The sequence below is a fragment of the Rhinatrema bivittatum genome, chromosome 5 (assembly GCF_901001135.1).
Source record: "Rhinatrema bivittatum chromosome 5, aRhiBiv1.1, whole genome shotgun sequence".
Lineage (NCBI taxonomy): Eukaryota > Metazoa > Chordata > Amphibia > Gymnophiona > Rhinatrematidae > Rhinatrema > Rhinatrema bivittatum.
Genome location: NC_042619.1, coordinates 346,399,222 through 346,415,069, shown reverse-complemented (window position 1 = coordinate 346,415,069; position 15,848 = coordinate 346,399,222). Strand labels below are relative to the sequence as shown.

The window sequence follows — 15,848 nt, the reverse complement described above, 5'->3', positions numbered from 1 at the left end:
TGCTAATTCGTGCAGGGAGGTTTTTCTGAGAAAATTTATCTGGCACTTTTCAAAAATTGAAAAGTGTGGCTAAAAATCCAAACCCTGCCCAGTCTCTGCCAGCAAGAACGCCTCTCCAATATGAGCATAAAGGTACATGCGTACAGGGTTGTATGCATGTAATTTTCTACGCATCTCAATTGGGCAGTTTTCAAAAGGGTCATTTCTACCTGCAGAAGTCTATTTGAAAATTACTTTCCTTATGGTTGTTGTGACTCACCTGCTCATCCAGTATATTTATCTGTACGCTAAACATTCTGAGCTAGATTTTAAGAATAGTGGACTTATATGCTTAAAACTGGGTTTTATATGTTTAAATGCACTTTACCTTTGCAAGTAAGCTTTTGGAAATTTCTACAATATATGCCATTGAATTGTTAATTGGCTTTACCCACAATGCAGGTAAATGGCTTTTGAAAATTGCTAGGATTGTATGTTACATTTACATGAGTAACTCCTTTGATAATTCACCTGATACAGGGTAATTTTCAAAGGAAAATATAAATGTAACATACTATCCTAGCAATTTTCAAAAGCCCATTTATCCACATTAAGTACACTTGACGCAGGTAAAACCCTAGTGATAATTCAATAGCATATATTGAAACACATTTTGAAGACTTTTGAAAATTGCTACATTAATATGTTACTCTTATATTTACATTTTCCTTTGAAAGTTACCCTGATAAAGCATTTCATTTTGATCCATTTTTAGTCATGTTGTTTTTTTCCATTGACATAATATAAAAATTGTATTTTTATTATAACAATATTAAAAAATGGAATATTCTACAGTAGTGAGCAAATGCTTTAGCAACATTTGCATTTGAAGTACATGGAACTAGGGGATCTGATTGTCAACATTTTAAAAATACAGCCTTAGCAGAATGAGTAAATGTTTATATTTTTATTATTAAATAATTGATCATTCCTTGTACCGGTCACATTAAAAGATAACAAATAGCATTGGAATAAGAAAGACAAAGTGAAAAAAAAATAAGCAAAGCAACAAAAATAAGGAAATATTAATTTAAAAACATTTTGAGATATCTGTCTGTATAAAAGCTTTTTATCACTATCCAGAATAATTTGCTCTGTAGAGTTCAAATAAAATATTTTAAGTAAACAAAGAAATATACTGTCACTTGCATGTACATAGTTTATTTATTTATTTATTTATTTAGAGTTTTTATATACCGACATTCTTGAAAAAAATATCAAATCATATTGGTTTCCATTGAAACAGAACAATCGCAGTTATGGCATTACATTAAAACAAGTTGTCAAATAACAAATATAGATAACAAGTATAAATAAAACAGCAAATATAAATAACAAATATAAATAACAAAATAAAAACAAATATAAATAACAAGTATAAATAGAACCCTAACCCTAACCCTTTTATGGATAAAAGCACATAAAATCCAGAATAACATCATACAATATCACTTTTAAGGTTGCAATTCAGAATATACCCATGAACATATGTAATGGTAACCTTTAAAGACAGGACCTTATGTCAGACACAAACCAGTGCCTTGGTCCTTTAGAAACTCAGGGGCACACAGCCTAGTCTATATGTTTATCATGATTTTCATGGAAATTGTTAAGGACTTTTTTTCCATTAACTTCATTCTCTTAGGGCCTTATTTTCTAAATGTATCGCACGCGGTAAGGGATGTTTCGCACGCGAAATGTCCCTTTTCGCGTGCAATACCAAAATGGGGGCGGAGTCGGCCCCGGAAGAGGAGGAGTCAGGGCGTCACCGGGGCCGACTCCGCAAAGCCGCCGCAGACGACGAAAAGGTAAGGCCCTTTTCGCGTCCTATTTCACTCCCAATAGCTACACCTCCTATGGTGGCGCTATTGGGTGCGAAACCGGCAGCGATCGCACCGCGACGGTGCAATCGCTGCTGGCTAGCGCAGGCCCGCCCCCCGTTTCGGCCCCCCGCCCCTCATCTTCTAAAATGAGGCCCTTATATTGTGATAATGCAAAACCTTTGTGAGCTGATAGTCTGTCCATGAATCGTACACTACCAGCAGGGCAAATTTTTCTTGATCACAAACAGAAATCTAAAAATCATCTGAGAAAATCACAGGAAATAAAAATAATTTCCTCAATTTAGTCTGGACTTTGAAAAATATTCTTTGATTTTTCTTGCTGATTTTTTGTTATTCAACAGTCTTTTTTGCCCATCTGTACTCCTGGATGTATTTTTGCATCTGATAGCGTCAAGATGTCTTACTTTTCCATGAGTTTTCTTACATTTTTTAAATCTCAATTTATTTTTTTGTAATCATACTTTTCAAATAACTACCTGCACCAATCCATCTAAATAATTTTTTAAGTTAATTATTAAAAAAAACAAAGGCTATTTTAACATGAAAAATATGTATGACTGATATTTATTAAGCTTTCCTTGACTTAACAGATTTACTATGATTTTTATCTGAATTTTATGAAATTGTCAATGCAATTTCTTGTTTTATTTAAATATATAGATAGAGATATGAAATAGATATATCTTTCTGGAAACATAGACATGTATACATAAATACACACACATATAAAGTCATGCAATGTAATGATTTTTTAATTTATAGGAATAGAGGTTTAGAGATGTGCATCGTTTTTTGTGTTCGTGTCATTCTTCGTTTTTCGGCCGCCATGGAAAATGTCATTTTTTTTCGGTTTGTGTCTTTTTTTTCGCGAAAAATCGATTTTTAGTTAGTGCGCGCTAACTCCCGTTAGCGCGCACTAACAAAAACCGTTAGATTTTGTTACTTTTTGTTACTTTTTGTTAGTTTTTGTTAGTGCGCGCTAACGGGAGTTAGCGCGCACTAACAGGGAGTTAGCGCGCACTGACTCCCGTTAGTGCGCACTAATCGGAAAAACGAATTTTTGCGAAAAAATGGGAAAATCCTGATTTTTTTCAGGCTCCCTGAAACATGCCGAATTGGACAATTTTGTTGCAATTGTCCAATTCGGCAAAAACGAATGCACATCTCTAGTTTCTAATAGATTTTTATTCAGGAGTTCTTTTAGTTGTGTCTTTAAATCTCTCCTTTTAAAAATAATACGTGTTATCCAATCCAATAAAGAGGCTACTGAGAAAAAGGTGTTTAAATCAATGTGGGAAAAATCAGGTTTTCAAAAATATATTCTTTAGGAAGTGAACAGCTTTATAATGTACTGTTGAAATGTAATTACGCATGAGCCAGAATATTTTCTCTCTCTTTTTTGGCTTACTAAATGACTCACTTCTAACATCTTGCACTACATTGTCAGATAACTAAATATACTTTCTCTGTGTGGTTCTTTGCTGCCATCTTCTGTTTTCTTTTTTTTTCTTTTTTTTTTTTTTACAGTTGGTTTATTTCATTGCTTTTTCAGTTTAAACCAAAGTAGTACTATAAATTGTCACATTTATTTTTTTTAGCTTAAGCAAAGTGAAGCAAATGCAGATACCAAAGAAAAGCTACCTTTACGTCTACGGATCTTTGAAAAATTTCCCAACAGGCCACAGATGGTGAAAATATCTAAGCTTCCTTCTGATTTCACAGTTCCCAAAATAAGGTAACTAAATATTTCACCTTCTTCTATGTGATAAAGATCCACAATTTTTTAAATGAAAAATCAAAATGTTATAAATGCTTGTTATAAATATATATTCTTTCCTGTAAGTGTGCTTGTAGCATTTTGGTGAATATTACAGCTGCAAAGACATGTATGCGTTTCATTAATGCCTTTTTTTTTCCCAGAGGATAAGTATGGTGTGATGCTATTAAATCAATTTGAGATTTTATCTAAGGGAAAAGTCCTATTGTTTAACTGAATATTTATCAAAACAAGGTAAGAATTGTTACGACACACAGTTAGATCAGGAGCAGGATTAATGTCCTTACTTTGTGGAGAAATAATTAAATTGCATAGAAGCATGTTCAGGTTCATGGACCTGAAAGGTTTTGATATATGAAAAAAAAATTTTTTTTGAAATCAGTACCAAGAAAATATACAGAGCAAGCTACTTAGTCCTATCATAACTATTCGTTACAGACCATTTATAATGTTAGACATTCTTGCTATCCCCTCAGTTGATAAGTATGTAGTTTCCTCATAGGCTGAAAGTATGAGATCTTTCCTTCTTATTCATTTTTCCTCTCTCAAACACACACACGCACTCACAAACACACACACACATACACTCACACACACTCACAAACACACATGCACTCACACACACTCACATACACATACACTCACAGTCCCACACACACACTCACATACACTCACACACATGCATTCACACACACTCACATACACATACACTCCCACACACACACTCACACTCACAAACACACACACAGAACAAACACCTGCACATTAATTACAGATATAGAAAAATAGACTGAATCTCTGAAATGAGGAACTTGTTCATTGCTCTATAATATAATGTAACACATTATTTTAGTGTATATTTGCTAAAAATCCAGAGGAAATAGTGATCTAAGTAACATGCCTTTTTAAGAGCCTCTTAATATTAATGAATATATGCAGCAACCATTTATTATAGGTTAACTGCCACAGAGTGGCTGAGCATTAAGATTGTCACTGTTTCAAAACAGCTGTTTTCAGTCTTTGGGAGACACTACATTTTAAAATGCTATCCCTGGTTTCAGCCTTTAGATTTTTATTTTTTTTTAAACTGAGGTTACAGTTTTCAAAAAATGTTTGCCACAGGCAGAGAATAGAACAAAAATCTCCTTTGAAAACAGAGCCTTCTCTCTCACACAGCTGAGAATGATGTGATTTCTAGCCAGAGGCAAGAAAACATTTGCAATGAAATCATTTGCTATATAGCATGATTTCTTTTGATAAGAATTTGTTATAAAAGCATTTATCTTAAATAAAATGTGCATTTAGTGGCAGCATCGTATGTTGTATTTAATAGGGGAATAGATCAGCACTTGTAAAAAATAAATAAATAAATATATTACGCCCTGGAATCATGCTAACCATAACACACCTTAAAATTGCCATGATTTTATCAGATGTTTCCATGTTTGCAATGTTTTTATATCAGACTTATTTCATTGTGAATTCTATCAGCATTTGGTTACTTCAAACTAGCAATTTCCTTATCAGATTGTGAGTTTATAAGTAGCAATGCATTCTATTATTACTTTCTTAAAAGCTCAAAATGAGAACACTGAACTTAAAATGAGACCTGATGATGGATGTACTGCCATAAGGGAACGCGGTCTTTTGCTATGCATTGTCTTAAGTAACTTGCATATCAATTTCTGGGAAACTGTTTAATAATTACATCTAAATTAAATGTATTTGCAGTCCACTTCTGCAGGTAATTTTCCTTTTGCATGCATAATTTATCCTTGAATTACAGCAACATGGAGTATAACACAATACATACACACTCCTTTTTATTAATAAGAGTAAGTGCATATTTTGTTATATTCCATGGGTTTGTAATACAAATATAACTTTATGCGTATAAAAGGAAAATCAGTGAGGACAGACATGGCGTATAGGTACATTTAGCTTAGATGTAATTACTAAAACGGTTTCACAACTGAACTACTCTGCTTTTTTTTTTTTTTTTCCCAAGGGAAAGTTTCATGAAGCAATTCATTGACCGTCAGCAGCAGGATACAAGCTGCTTGCTTCGAAGGCTTCCTTCAGCCTCTTCTTCATCGTGTGATCACTCAAAAAGGTCTGCCATTGAAGAGAACAAGTACATCGATCAGAAGGTAAGAATTAAGGCTTTCAAAATGGGTTTTGGTAAATTGTAGGTTTCTTGTTTTAAAAGAAATCTTGAGATTTGAAATTTGCATAGTTTCTGGGATTATGAACTGAACTAAATGAAAGTTCAGATTACTGTACTGTGATGTAATTAAACACATATGTTAACTCTTTCACAAATATTTCTAGTTCAGGATTTTATCAGTCAAGGATTTTTTTTTTCCATAGGTACAAAATGAAGACTCATCCTTTGCAATTAAGACTCTAAGAGGTCAATTTTAAAACCCGCCCGTGTTCGTCCATGTGCGTGCGATCCCTGCGCACGGACGTACCGATTTTATAATATGTGCGCAGCGACTCGTGCATGTTATAAAATCTTTTTATATTGTCGCGCACATGAAAATTTTTTATATTGTCGCGCACATGAAAATTATATTGTCGCGCACATGAAAATTTTTTTATATTGTCGCGCACATGAAAATTATATTGTCGCGCACATGAAAATTTTTTTATATTGTCGCGCACATAAAATTTTTTTTATATTGTCGCGCACATGAAAATTATATTGTCGCGCACATGAAAATCTTTTTATATTGTCGCGCACATGAAAATCTTTTTATATTGTCGCGCACATGAAAATTATATTGTCGCGCACATGAACATTTTTTTATATTGTCGCGCACATGAAAATTTTCTAAGAAGCAGGCGGCGACGCAATAGGACCTTTCCCCGGTTCCCTCCCAGTCCAATCAAGGAGCGGACTGGGAGGGAACTTTCTAAAACCCCTAGCTAACCTGCCTCCCTTTTCCCCCTATCTGCCCTGACCCCTAAAACCCCTCTCATTTATTTTTTTTCTTGTTCAAACACCTGCTCTCCGGAGCAGTAGTAGTTTGCACAGGCCGACTGGCTGCTTGCATTCACTTCAGCGGCACAGCGCCTAATGGCACTGTCCAAGCCTACCCATGCCCCGCCCAGATCCCGCCCATGCCCCTCCCCCCTTTCGGTTAGCCGGTTCTTCGGCACATGCCGAGAGATACACGCATGACTAATGGCCTTTGAAAAGGCCCGTGGCGCGCACGTGGCCCGGCCACACGCGTATCTCCCGGTATACGCATGCGTACAGCTTTTAAAATCAGGAGATAAGGGACTAATGATGAAATATTGTTGATTACTTGCAACTGAATAAATTTACTCAGGGATGGTGACTTTCAGACCGGCAAGTGGGGGGGGGGTCACATTTGCATGTGTGCATTTTCCCGTGCCCAGGGACGTGGCTGTTTTATAACTTGTGAGCGCAATATACGTGCATGTTATAAAATAACCTAGCTGCGCGCAGGTGGGTTCCTAATTCTAAGTGCAAATCCCACGTCTACCACGTGAATCAGGAGATTTTAAATGGGATGCGTGCCCATGCCGTTCCCAGCTTACCAGTTCGTCCACCAATTCACCCAGTTAACACTAGGTTCACCATCCTCCCCTGCTTTGATAGTGTATACTCCCCCCCCCCCAATTCCCCCAGACCCTTTAAAACCCTCAGAAATGGCTCCATCCTTTTATTTTATGTCTTGCACATCATCCATAGCAGAAGTAAACTTACGCAGCAAGGGACCTCGGCACATACCAGGGCGCATATGTATTTACACACCATCTCTTGGCCAAGCCCTGAAATGCCCATGGCCCCTCCCCTTTTTTTGGCAGCTTTTGAGATGTGTGCATGCTGTGGCATTTCTGCAAATATATGGGCTCTTTTTAAAATACAGTCAGCAGGCGTGCGCCTGCCTTCGTCACGCATCCCCTAATTAATGCGCATGCCGGGCTTTTAAAATTCACCGTTAAGACGGGTATTCTCTCAAAGCGGCGTGCGGATGCACATTGACGTGTGTGCATCGGCATACTGAAAAGTTATCTGTCTAAATGGCCAAATCGCGATTCTAAAACTTGTTATCCGGCTAAAACATAGCCGAGTAAGTTGGAAGCGTTTCAGGGGCAGGCAATAGGTGTTTCCAGGAGGAGCGGAGTTCCCCGGTTAGGTTCACCTAGGCCTCCCACCCAAAAACTGAAGACAGCAGACAAGTTTGATTTCACCTGAGCTAGTCAATTAGCAGGTGTAATATTGTATGAATAAATTCGATAATGTAAATGCGTATATCTCTTCTAAAATAGCAACTACCACACACACTTATGACCTACCCCAGAACTCCCCTAAACCACCCTTTTTTTGCACTAGTAACAAGAGGCATGACACCAAAAATATGTGCATACTTTTGATGTTGATAAAATGGCATATTTGATTTATATTCCACCTTTCAGGCACTTAAAAAGGAATACATCCTACTTACTCTTAGGTTGTAGAAGACTTCCTGATAGGACGGGCAGAAATATTACATAATGCTCTTGTCAGTTTAGCAAGAGGAGTTCAGATTTGGAGGGGTAACACCAGCATAGGAATAAGTGTTGGTGAACTCTTGGTGCCAAATGATGATTGACGCAGCCTAACGAGTGAACCCCTTAGGTCCACCCCATCAGCTGTGGATATGCCCTGTAGTGGATGAGACTGGAACTTCACCTATACCAGCTACCCTCCCTGCAATTCAAGCCCTTGGGTTCTGGCGGCCGGCAGATTTTAGGCGGGTCCCTAGGGTGGTGTCGAGAACAAAAGTCCAGAAACCGGGCAGAAGTCAGAGCAGACAGCAGGCAAAGAGAATCAGTAGGCAGGCCAGAGGTCAGGGCAGGCATCAGACAAGGATGGTCAGGGCAGAGGCCAGAATCCAGGAAGTCAAGCCAAGGGAGTGCGAGACAAGACAAGATGAGACAGAACAATACAAGACTGCGGAAAGGCACAGATAGCAATAAGACCGGGCAAGGCAAGGGAAGGGCAAGGAAAGGACTCAGGAATAAGGTAAAAGACAAAGGCAGGAATGGAATCCAGGAATACTGGAACATAGAATGGGCAGGAACACAGGAACAAGGCAACACACATTAACAAGCAAGGCACATCAGGAGACCTGTTGCTGAGGTGAGGAACTACTGCGAGGCCTGCTTAAGTGGAGCAGGCGGGTGACATCATTAGGAAGCACCTTTTAGGTTCTTCTCGCCACTAAGCACATATGTGCGCATATGCACGAGTGCATGCCGACAGGGAGGCTGGGCAGCATGGCAGTTGGATCCGGCAGTGTTCCTGACACATGAGCGCAGATGAGTGCCTCAAATCCTAACTGCACCCTCTCTCCAAAGCCCTCCTACCAGTCTTCTGGGCTGATGCTTCCCATGGAATTTCTTCTGAAATTCTGCCACAAGTTGAGGAGCTTGTAGGTTGGAGGCCAGCTCCCACGAGTTTTCCTCAGGCCTATAGTTTTTCCATGAGACTAGGGTTACTGGGCAACATTTCCTTTCGGCTTGTTGCTTGATCCAGAAAAAGGTGGGTCTTTCGCCCCATCAAGTTAGCTGCCGGACAAGAGTCTAAGACAGGAACAGGTCTAGATATGCAGGGATGGCATCCAAAAACAATGTAAAATAGTGAAGATCCTGTAGAACTGTTCACAAGATTATTATGTGTAAATTCTGCCCAGGGAAGGAGAGAGACCCAGTTATTTTGGTGTTGGTAGGGATGCAGAAAAGCGTTGAGACTTTGATTCACCCTTTCGGTTTGCCCACTGCTTTGGGAGTGGTAAGCTGAGGTGAAGTCCAACGAATTTCACAGCTTTTTACACAAGCCTTTCCAGTAACGAGCCATGAACTGAACCCGTGGTCCAAGAGAATATGAAGTGGCAAGCCATGCAGGCGGAAAATGCATTGAACAAAAGGTTTAACCAATTCAGGCGCTGATGGAAAGCCTGGAAGGGGAATGATATGTGCCATCTTTGAAAATCTGTCCACTTCCACCCATATGGAGATGTTGCCATCAGAGAGGGGATGGTCAGTGATAATGTCAATGGCCAGGTGCGTCCAGGGTTCCTTGGGGGCTGGCAGTGGCTGTAGCAACTCCTATGGCCATGCTCTGACACTCTTATTCATAGCACATGTAGAGCAGGAGTTGACATAACACTTCATGTTAGTTTTCATCTGGGGCCACCAGTAGTGTCCCATGATTAATTCCAATGTCTGAGTGATGCCAAGATGCAGAACTTTCTGTTGTAGATGTATGGACACCATCTTCCCCTGTGGCACTGTGAATGTGGCCGCTACCACAATTTTATTGGGGTCTATGATGGGCTGGGGGATTTCCAAGGTTCCTTCGATATCAAAAGATTGGAAGAGAGCATCAGCCCATTGGTTCTTCTTTGCAAGTCGATACTACAACTCAAAGTCAAATCAATTAAAAAACAATGACCCACTAATTTGCCTAGGGTTTAATCTTTGAGCTTGTACAAGATGTTCATGAATTTTATGATCTGTATAGATGGTTATGGGGTGCTTAGCTCCTTCCAACAGGTGTCGCCTCTCTTCTAAAGTCAGTTTTCATGAATGCCAACAGTTTAATTCCTCTCTGCTGGAGAAAACCTTTTTGAGATGTAGGAGCAGGTCAAGAATGTACTGTCATGGTTGTGTTATAAGACAGCACCTACTCCATAGGTAGTTGCATCTATCTTCAAGATGAATGGTTGGATGAATCTGGTTGATGAAGACACGAGTCAAGGGTGAATTCTTTTTTTGAGACATTTGAAAACCTGGACAGCTTCCTGAGTCCAGTTTCTGGTTTCAGATACTCTTTTGGTCAGGGTTGTAAGGGGGGGCTACTATAGAGGAGAAACCATGGATAAGTTGTCTATAGTAATTGGCACACCCCAGGAAGCACTGTATCGCTTTAAGGCCCACCAGCGAATGGCCTTTAACTTATGTGGGGTCCATTCATAGACCTTGAGAAATAATATAACCCAAAAAGGGAATCTCACACTTCTCTAATTTGGTATAAAGATCTGGAGGATTTGGAGGATCTGTTTCACATGTGTTATGATAACGTGTGTTTTTATGGATCCTTGGGTGTTGTGGCTATAACCATGCCCACGGGGAGGAGCCCCGTGAGGAGCCACAGCACTGGGCTAGACTAGTGCACACAAAACACAGGATAGTTCTTTATTATACACTTGAAGATCTCCACCAGAGGTGGCAGTAGTGAGGCAGTCTGTGGTTGTAGTCTCAGGGACCTCGGCAGATGGAGCCCTTCTCTCCTAGATGGCATCAGGAGGTTCTGCAGCAGGTCTCCCAGTGAGGAGATACTGTGGATGAGATAAACTGAGAGAGTACTCACTAGGGGGTAGATTTACAAAAAATGCGCGTTTGCGTACTTTTGTTTGCGCACTAGTCGCCAACAAAAGTATGCTGGATTTTAGTAGATACGCACGTAGCCGTGCGTATCTGCTAAAATCCAGGATTGGCGCGCGCAAGGCTGCCAATTTTGTGCAGCCGGCGCGCGCCAAGCCGCGCAGCCTGCCTCCGTTCCCTCCAAGGCCGCTCCGAAATCGGAGTGGCCTCGGAGGGAACTCGCTTTCGCCCTCCCCTTACCTTCCCCTCCCTTCCTCTATCTAACCCACCCCCCCCCGGCCCTATCTAAACCCCCCCCCCTACCTTTGTCCGGGGATTTACGCCTCCCGGAGGGAGAAGTAAATCCCTGCGCGCCAGCGGGCCGCTAGCGCGCCGAGACGCAACCTGGGGGCGGTTCTGGAGGGCGCAGCCACGCCCCCAGACCGCCCCGGGCTGAAACCACGCCCCCAGCCCGCCCCCGAAATGCCGCATCCCGCCCCCAAAACGCCGCGTCGATCGGCCCTGCCCCCGACACACCCCTGACAAAAAACCCCGGGACTTACGCGAGTCCCGGGGCTCTGCGCACGCCGGCAGGCCTATGGAAAATAGGCGCGCCAGCGCGCAAGGCCCTGCTCGAGTAAATCCGGGCGGATTTACACGAGCAGGGCTTTTAAAATCCACCCCTAGGTGTTAGCTGTTGGTATGTGATTCCACCAGGTCTGTTGTAGAAGGCACAGGCACCGAGGCAGGGAGAGCAGGCCCTCAAGGAGCGAGTACCTGTTCCCTGAAAGGCACCTGAAATAAAGCAGAGGGCCCCCGAGGAGCGGGTACCCAGGTTAGCAGTTACCCCGAAGGGCAGAGAGAGCTTCCTGTGGCAGCACAGAAGCGGCAGAGTAGAGTAGACAGGAACGGATTTGAGTCCTTGCTAACTTGGGGAGCTAGCAAATTGATGAAGGTAATATACCCAGATGGTGTGACATCAGCATGAGGGAACACCCTCGAGGTTCGCGCCAAGGGTGGTCCAAAGACGTGGGTTGCACGCGCGCGCGCGCACCCTAGTAGGTACCTGGGAGGAGCAATGGTGGGAGGCTGCACCATAGCCATTCTGGGGATGCCAGAGAGGTCAGCTTGAAGATGCTGCAGTAGCCATCTTGCCTAGGTAAGCGGGAGGAGCTGAGAATAAGGTGAGGCAAGCGGGGCGAAGCTGTCGAAGACTGACGGATGCAGCAACATGGTGGTGATGCTCAGTAAAGGCCTGGAAGAAGATCAAGAAATCATCCAGGTAGACTATCACATGGGAATAGAGAAAGATTTGGTAGATTTCATTAACCATAAATTGGAAAATTGTGGGGGCATTGCACAGCCGGAAGGGCATCAATAAGTTTTTGTAGTTACCATCATGAGTGTTACAGGTGGTTTTCCATTCGTCACCTTCATAGATTCTGATCAGGTTTTAAGTCCCCTGAGGTTTAATTTGGTAAAGAGTTGGGCTCCCCAAAGGCGGTCAAAGATCTCAGATATCAGCGGAATGGGATAGCAGTTTTTCTTAATGATAGAATTAAGACCATGATAATCTATGCAGAGATGCAACGACCCATCCTTCTTCCCCTCAAAGAAAAATATGGCTCCGGCAAGTGAAGAGGAGGAGCGACTGAAGCCCGTATCCAAATTCTCCTTAATGTACTTGGCCATCATCTTGGTCTCAGGAGTGGAGAGTGGGTATACTCAGCCTTAAGATGGGACCTTGCCTGGAATTAGGTCTATGGAACAATCATAGGAATGATGGGGTGGTAAGTTCTCCACTTGCTGTTGCTGAATACATCTGAGTAGTCTAAATATTGTGGTGGTAAACTGGATATTTCAGTGACAGCCACCTGATCAAGGAGATTTTCCAGTCAAACTTGATATAGGCAGCATGTCTGACAGGTTGTACCCCATCTGGCGATTTCCAGAGTATACTAGTCAATATGGGGCTGGTTTTCTATCATCCAAGTGAGCCCCAATATGAAATGGTTGATAATCCCCCAGCTTAATGTATAGAGGGATCTATTCCTTGTGGAACAGGCCAGCTTGCATCTGTATTGTCCCAGTAGTCAGGGTATGGAAATACAAAGAGAATAGATGCCTCGGTCTTTTTCAAATCCTTTATTGAAGTGGAGACGTAAAAGAATGATACAGCCCGACTCTGGCCGAGTTTCGTTGTTCTCACAATGGCTGCCTCAGGGGCTAAAAATCAAATCATATAAAACATTGTCACAATAAATAAATCTATAAAACAATACAAAATTGAAAAAATAAAAACATTTAAAAAAAAAATGTTTGTTGGTTAACAGTATTCTAAGATTGTGACCTATGGGATGAAACAATATTGAAGAATCTTCACGGTTTATTACTTGTAAAAAGGAATTATGTTTAACTTATGGAAACAATATTGGTTTTGTAAAATAATACAATTCTCAATAAAATTTACTGAGAAGATTTTTTACCATATATATACATTCATAGACTCATGATGGTGGAACAAGTCGTGTGCTTGTTAATCAATTGTATTTGTGTCTGTTTGATCCGCAAAAGTATTACATCTATAAAAGTGTGCATAAATGAAAATAAAAATAGAATTAAAAATCAATATAAAAATAGTTTCAATATGAATTGTCATTAATAAAAACTGTATATTCAAGACATCTAGATTATGCTTATATATAGACTGACCTTGTCACTTGTACAGTCAATCATATTCTTGTGAATACGTTATGTCTAATAACTCCTAGATTCAAAAAGATGCAATGGTCATTTAATGCGGAAAAATAATTGATGCTCCTGATACAAAAAATAAATGAATTAGGTGTTGATTAAATATTTGAATGTGAATAAGTGTACAATTGAGTGAAAAATAAGAATAAATAATGGGTTTATATGAAAAAGTCTTTATAATGCTAATGAACAGGATTCTTGTATTAATAATATAAAAACATTAATAGTGTATATATATATATATATAAAAAGCATTAAAGATCGTGTTAATGTGCCATGAAAAAAATCCATATTGTACATAGTGCATTTACTGAGCTAAATAATATTTAAATCTCACAATGGGGAAGTGTCTATGTGTTGAAAACATGAGTCATCCTTTATGCCCAGACTTAAGTGATTATTAAACAAAATAATCCTAGTGTATAGTTGTGAACCAACGTATAAAAATAAAAACATATATTTAAATGACAGCCGATTCAAAAGTTACTGTCTAGGTGAATAATAAATTTCCTATTACAAACCAGTTGTAATAGGCTCACTGTGAAATGTTAAACACAAAAAATTAAAAAAAGTGAAAAACCACATTATATATGACTCAACTGCAATCCTATTTTTAATAATGCCAAAAGTATAATATGCCTTATAGCACGAATCAAAATTAAAGTTTCCACTTGTCATGGCAAACCTTGAAGCTCTGCCGCTGAATTATTTTAAAAGTGAATTATGGCGCCAAACAGAAGTGTCAATCGTAGGGCCAACTGTACCATGACTATGCCATGTTTATTAAAATACCTATATGTGAATGTCAGTAAGTTAGCTCCGTGGCGAAGATGAAGGCCCAGATGGGCCGATCGCGACACACAGGGGTAGCACCCAAGATGGCTTTCTTCGGGTCGATTATGTGCTGAGGTTCTTCGGGAGCATCCTTCCAAAGGGAAAGGAGTGTGACAAGGCATCAGCTCTGGTATTCTTGTCTCCGGGGCGATATTTGAGCACAAAGTCAAAACAGTTAAAAAAACAAGGACCATCTGGCTTGTCTATGGTTATTAAGATGTTGTGCATGGCGGAGATACTCTAGATTCTTATGATCCGTAAACACGGTAATTTGATGTTGAGCATCTTCGAGCCAAGGCCGCCATTCCTCGAATGCCAATTTAATAGCCAGGAGCTCTTTATCTCCGATCTCATAGTTTTTCTCTGCTGGAGAGAAACGTCGCGAGAAGAAAGAGCTTAATACAGCCCCCACACCGATGTCAGAGGCGTCGACCTCTACGATGAATGGCTTGTTGGGGTCTGGATGACGCAGGCAGGGTTCAGTGGAAAAGGCGATCTTTAAGATCTCAAACGCGGAAATGGCCTCTGCAGACCATTTAGAAGCATTGGCCCCCTTCCGGGTCATGGCAGTTAAGGGCACAGTTAAAGAAGAGTAATTCTTTATAAAGCTTCTATAATAATTGGTGAACCCCAAAAATTGTTTCAGGGCCTTCAGGCTGGTAGGTTGGGACCAATTTTTAATACTCTCGAGTTTTTGGGGATCCATCTGGAAGCCATCTTTAGAAACAATGTAGCCAAGAAAAGGCACAGAGTCCTTATGGAATTCACACTTAGATAGCTTGGTGTACAGCCGATGTTCTCGTAGTCTTTGTAGTACTTGTTTGACGTCCTCTAGATGGGTAGACAAGTCCTGAGAAAATATCAGGATATCATCTCACGGAGCCGGTGGTCAATTCTAGTAGCCAAAGCCACTAGTTCATCCAGCGAGTTAGGTGTCTCACGAGCGGCCAGCTCATCTTTCAAGTGAGTATCCAGACCTCTGAAGAAGAGGGTTTTCAGACATTTGGAATCCCAGCATAGTTCCACAGCAAGAGTCTTAAACTCTATTGCAAAATCAGCCAGTGGTCGGTTGCCTTGCTTCAGGTCTACCAGGGTAGAACCAGCAACAGTCACTCTAGCAGGATCGTCAAAGACGGACTTAAACAAATCCAAAAATCCGTCAATATCCTGCAAAATTGGATTCTTACGTTCCCACAGTATTGAGGCCCAAGACAAGG

General features: G+C 40.7%; 1 protein-coding gene across 1 annotated transcript in view; it reads left to right on the top strand.

The window, feature by feature from the left end:
- Positions 1 to 15,848, top strand: part of NALCN (sodium leak channel, non-selective) — a 549,662-nt gene that overhangs the window by 351,527 nt on the left and 182,287 nt on the right. The window contains exons 16-17 of the mRNA XM_029603307.1: positions 3,482 to 3,618; positions 5,669 to 5,810. Of these exons, the coding sequence (XP_029459167.1) occupies positions 3,482 to 3,618; positions 5,669 to 5,810 (279 nt within the window). The remainder of the gene's footprint in view (positions 1 to 3,481; positions 3,619 to 5,668; positions 5,811 to 15,848) is intronic.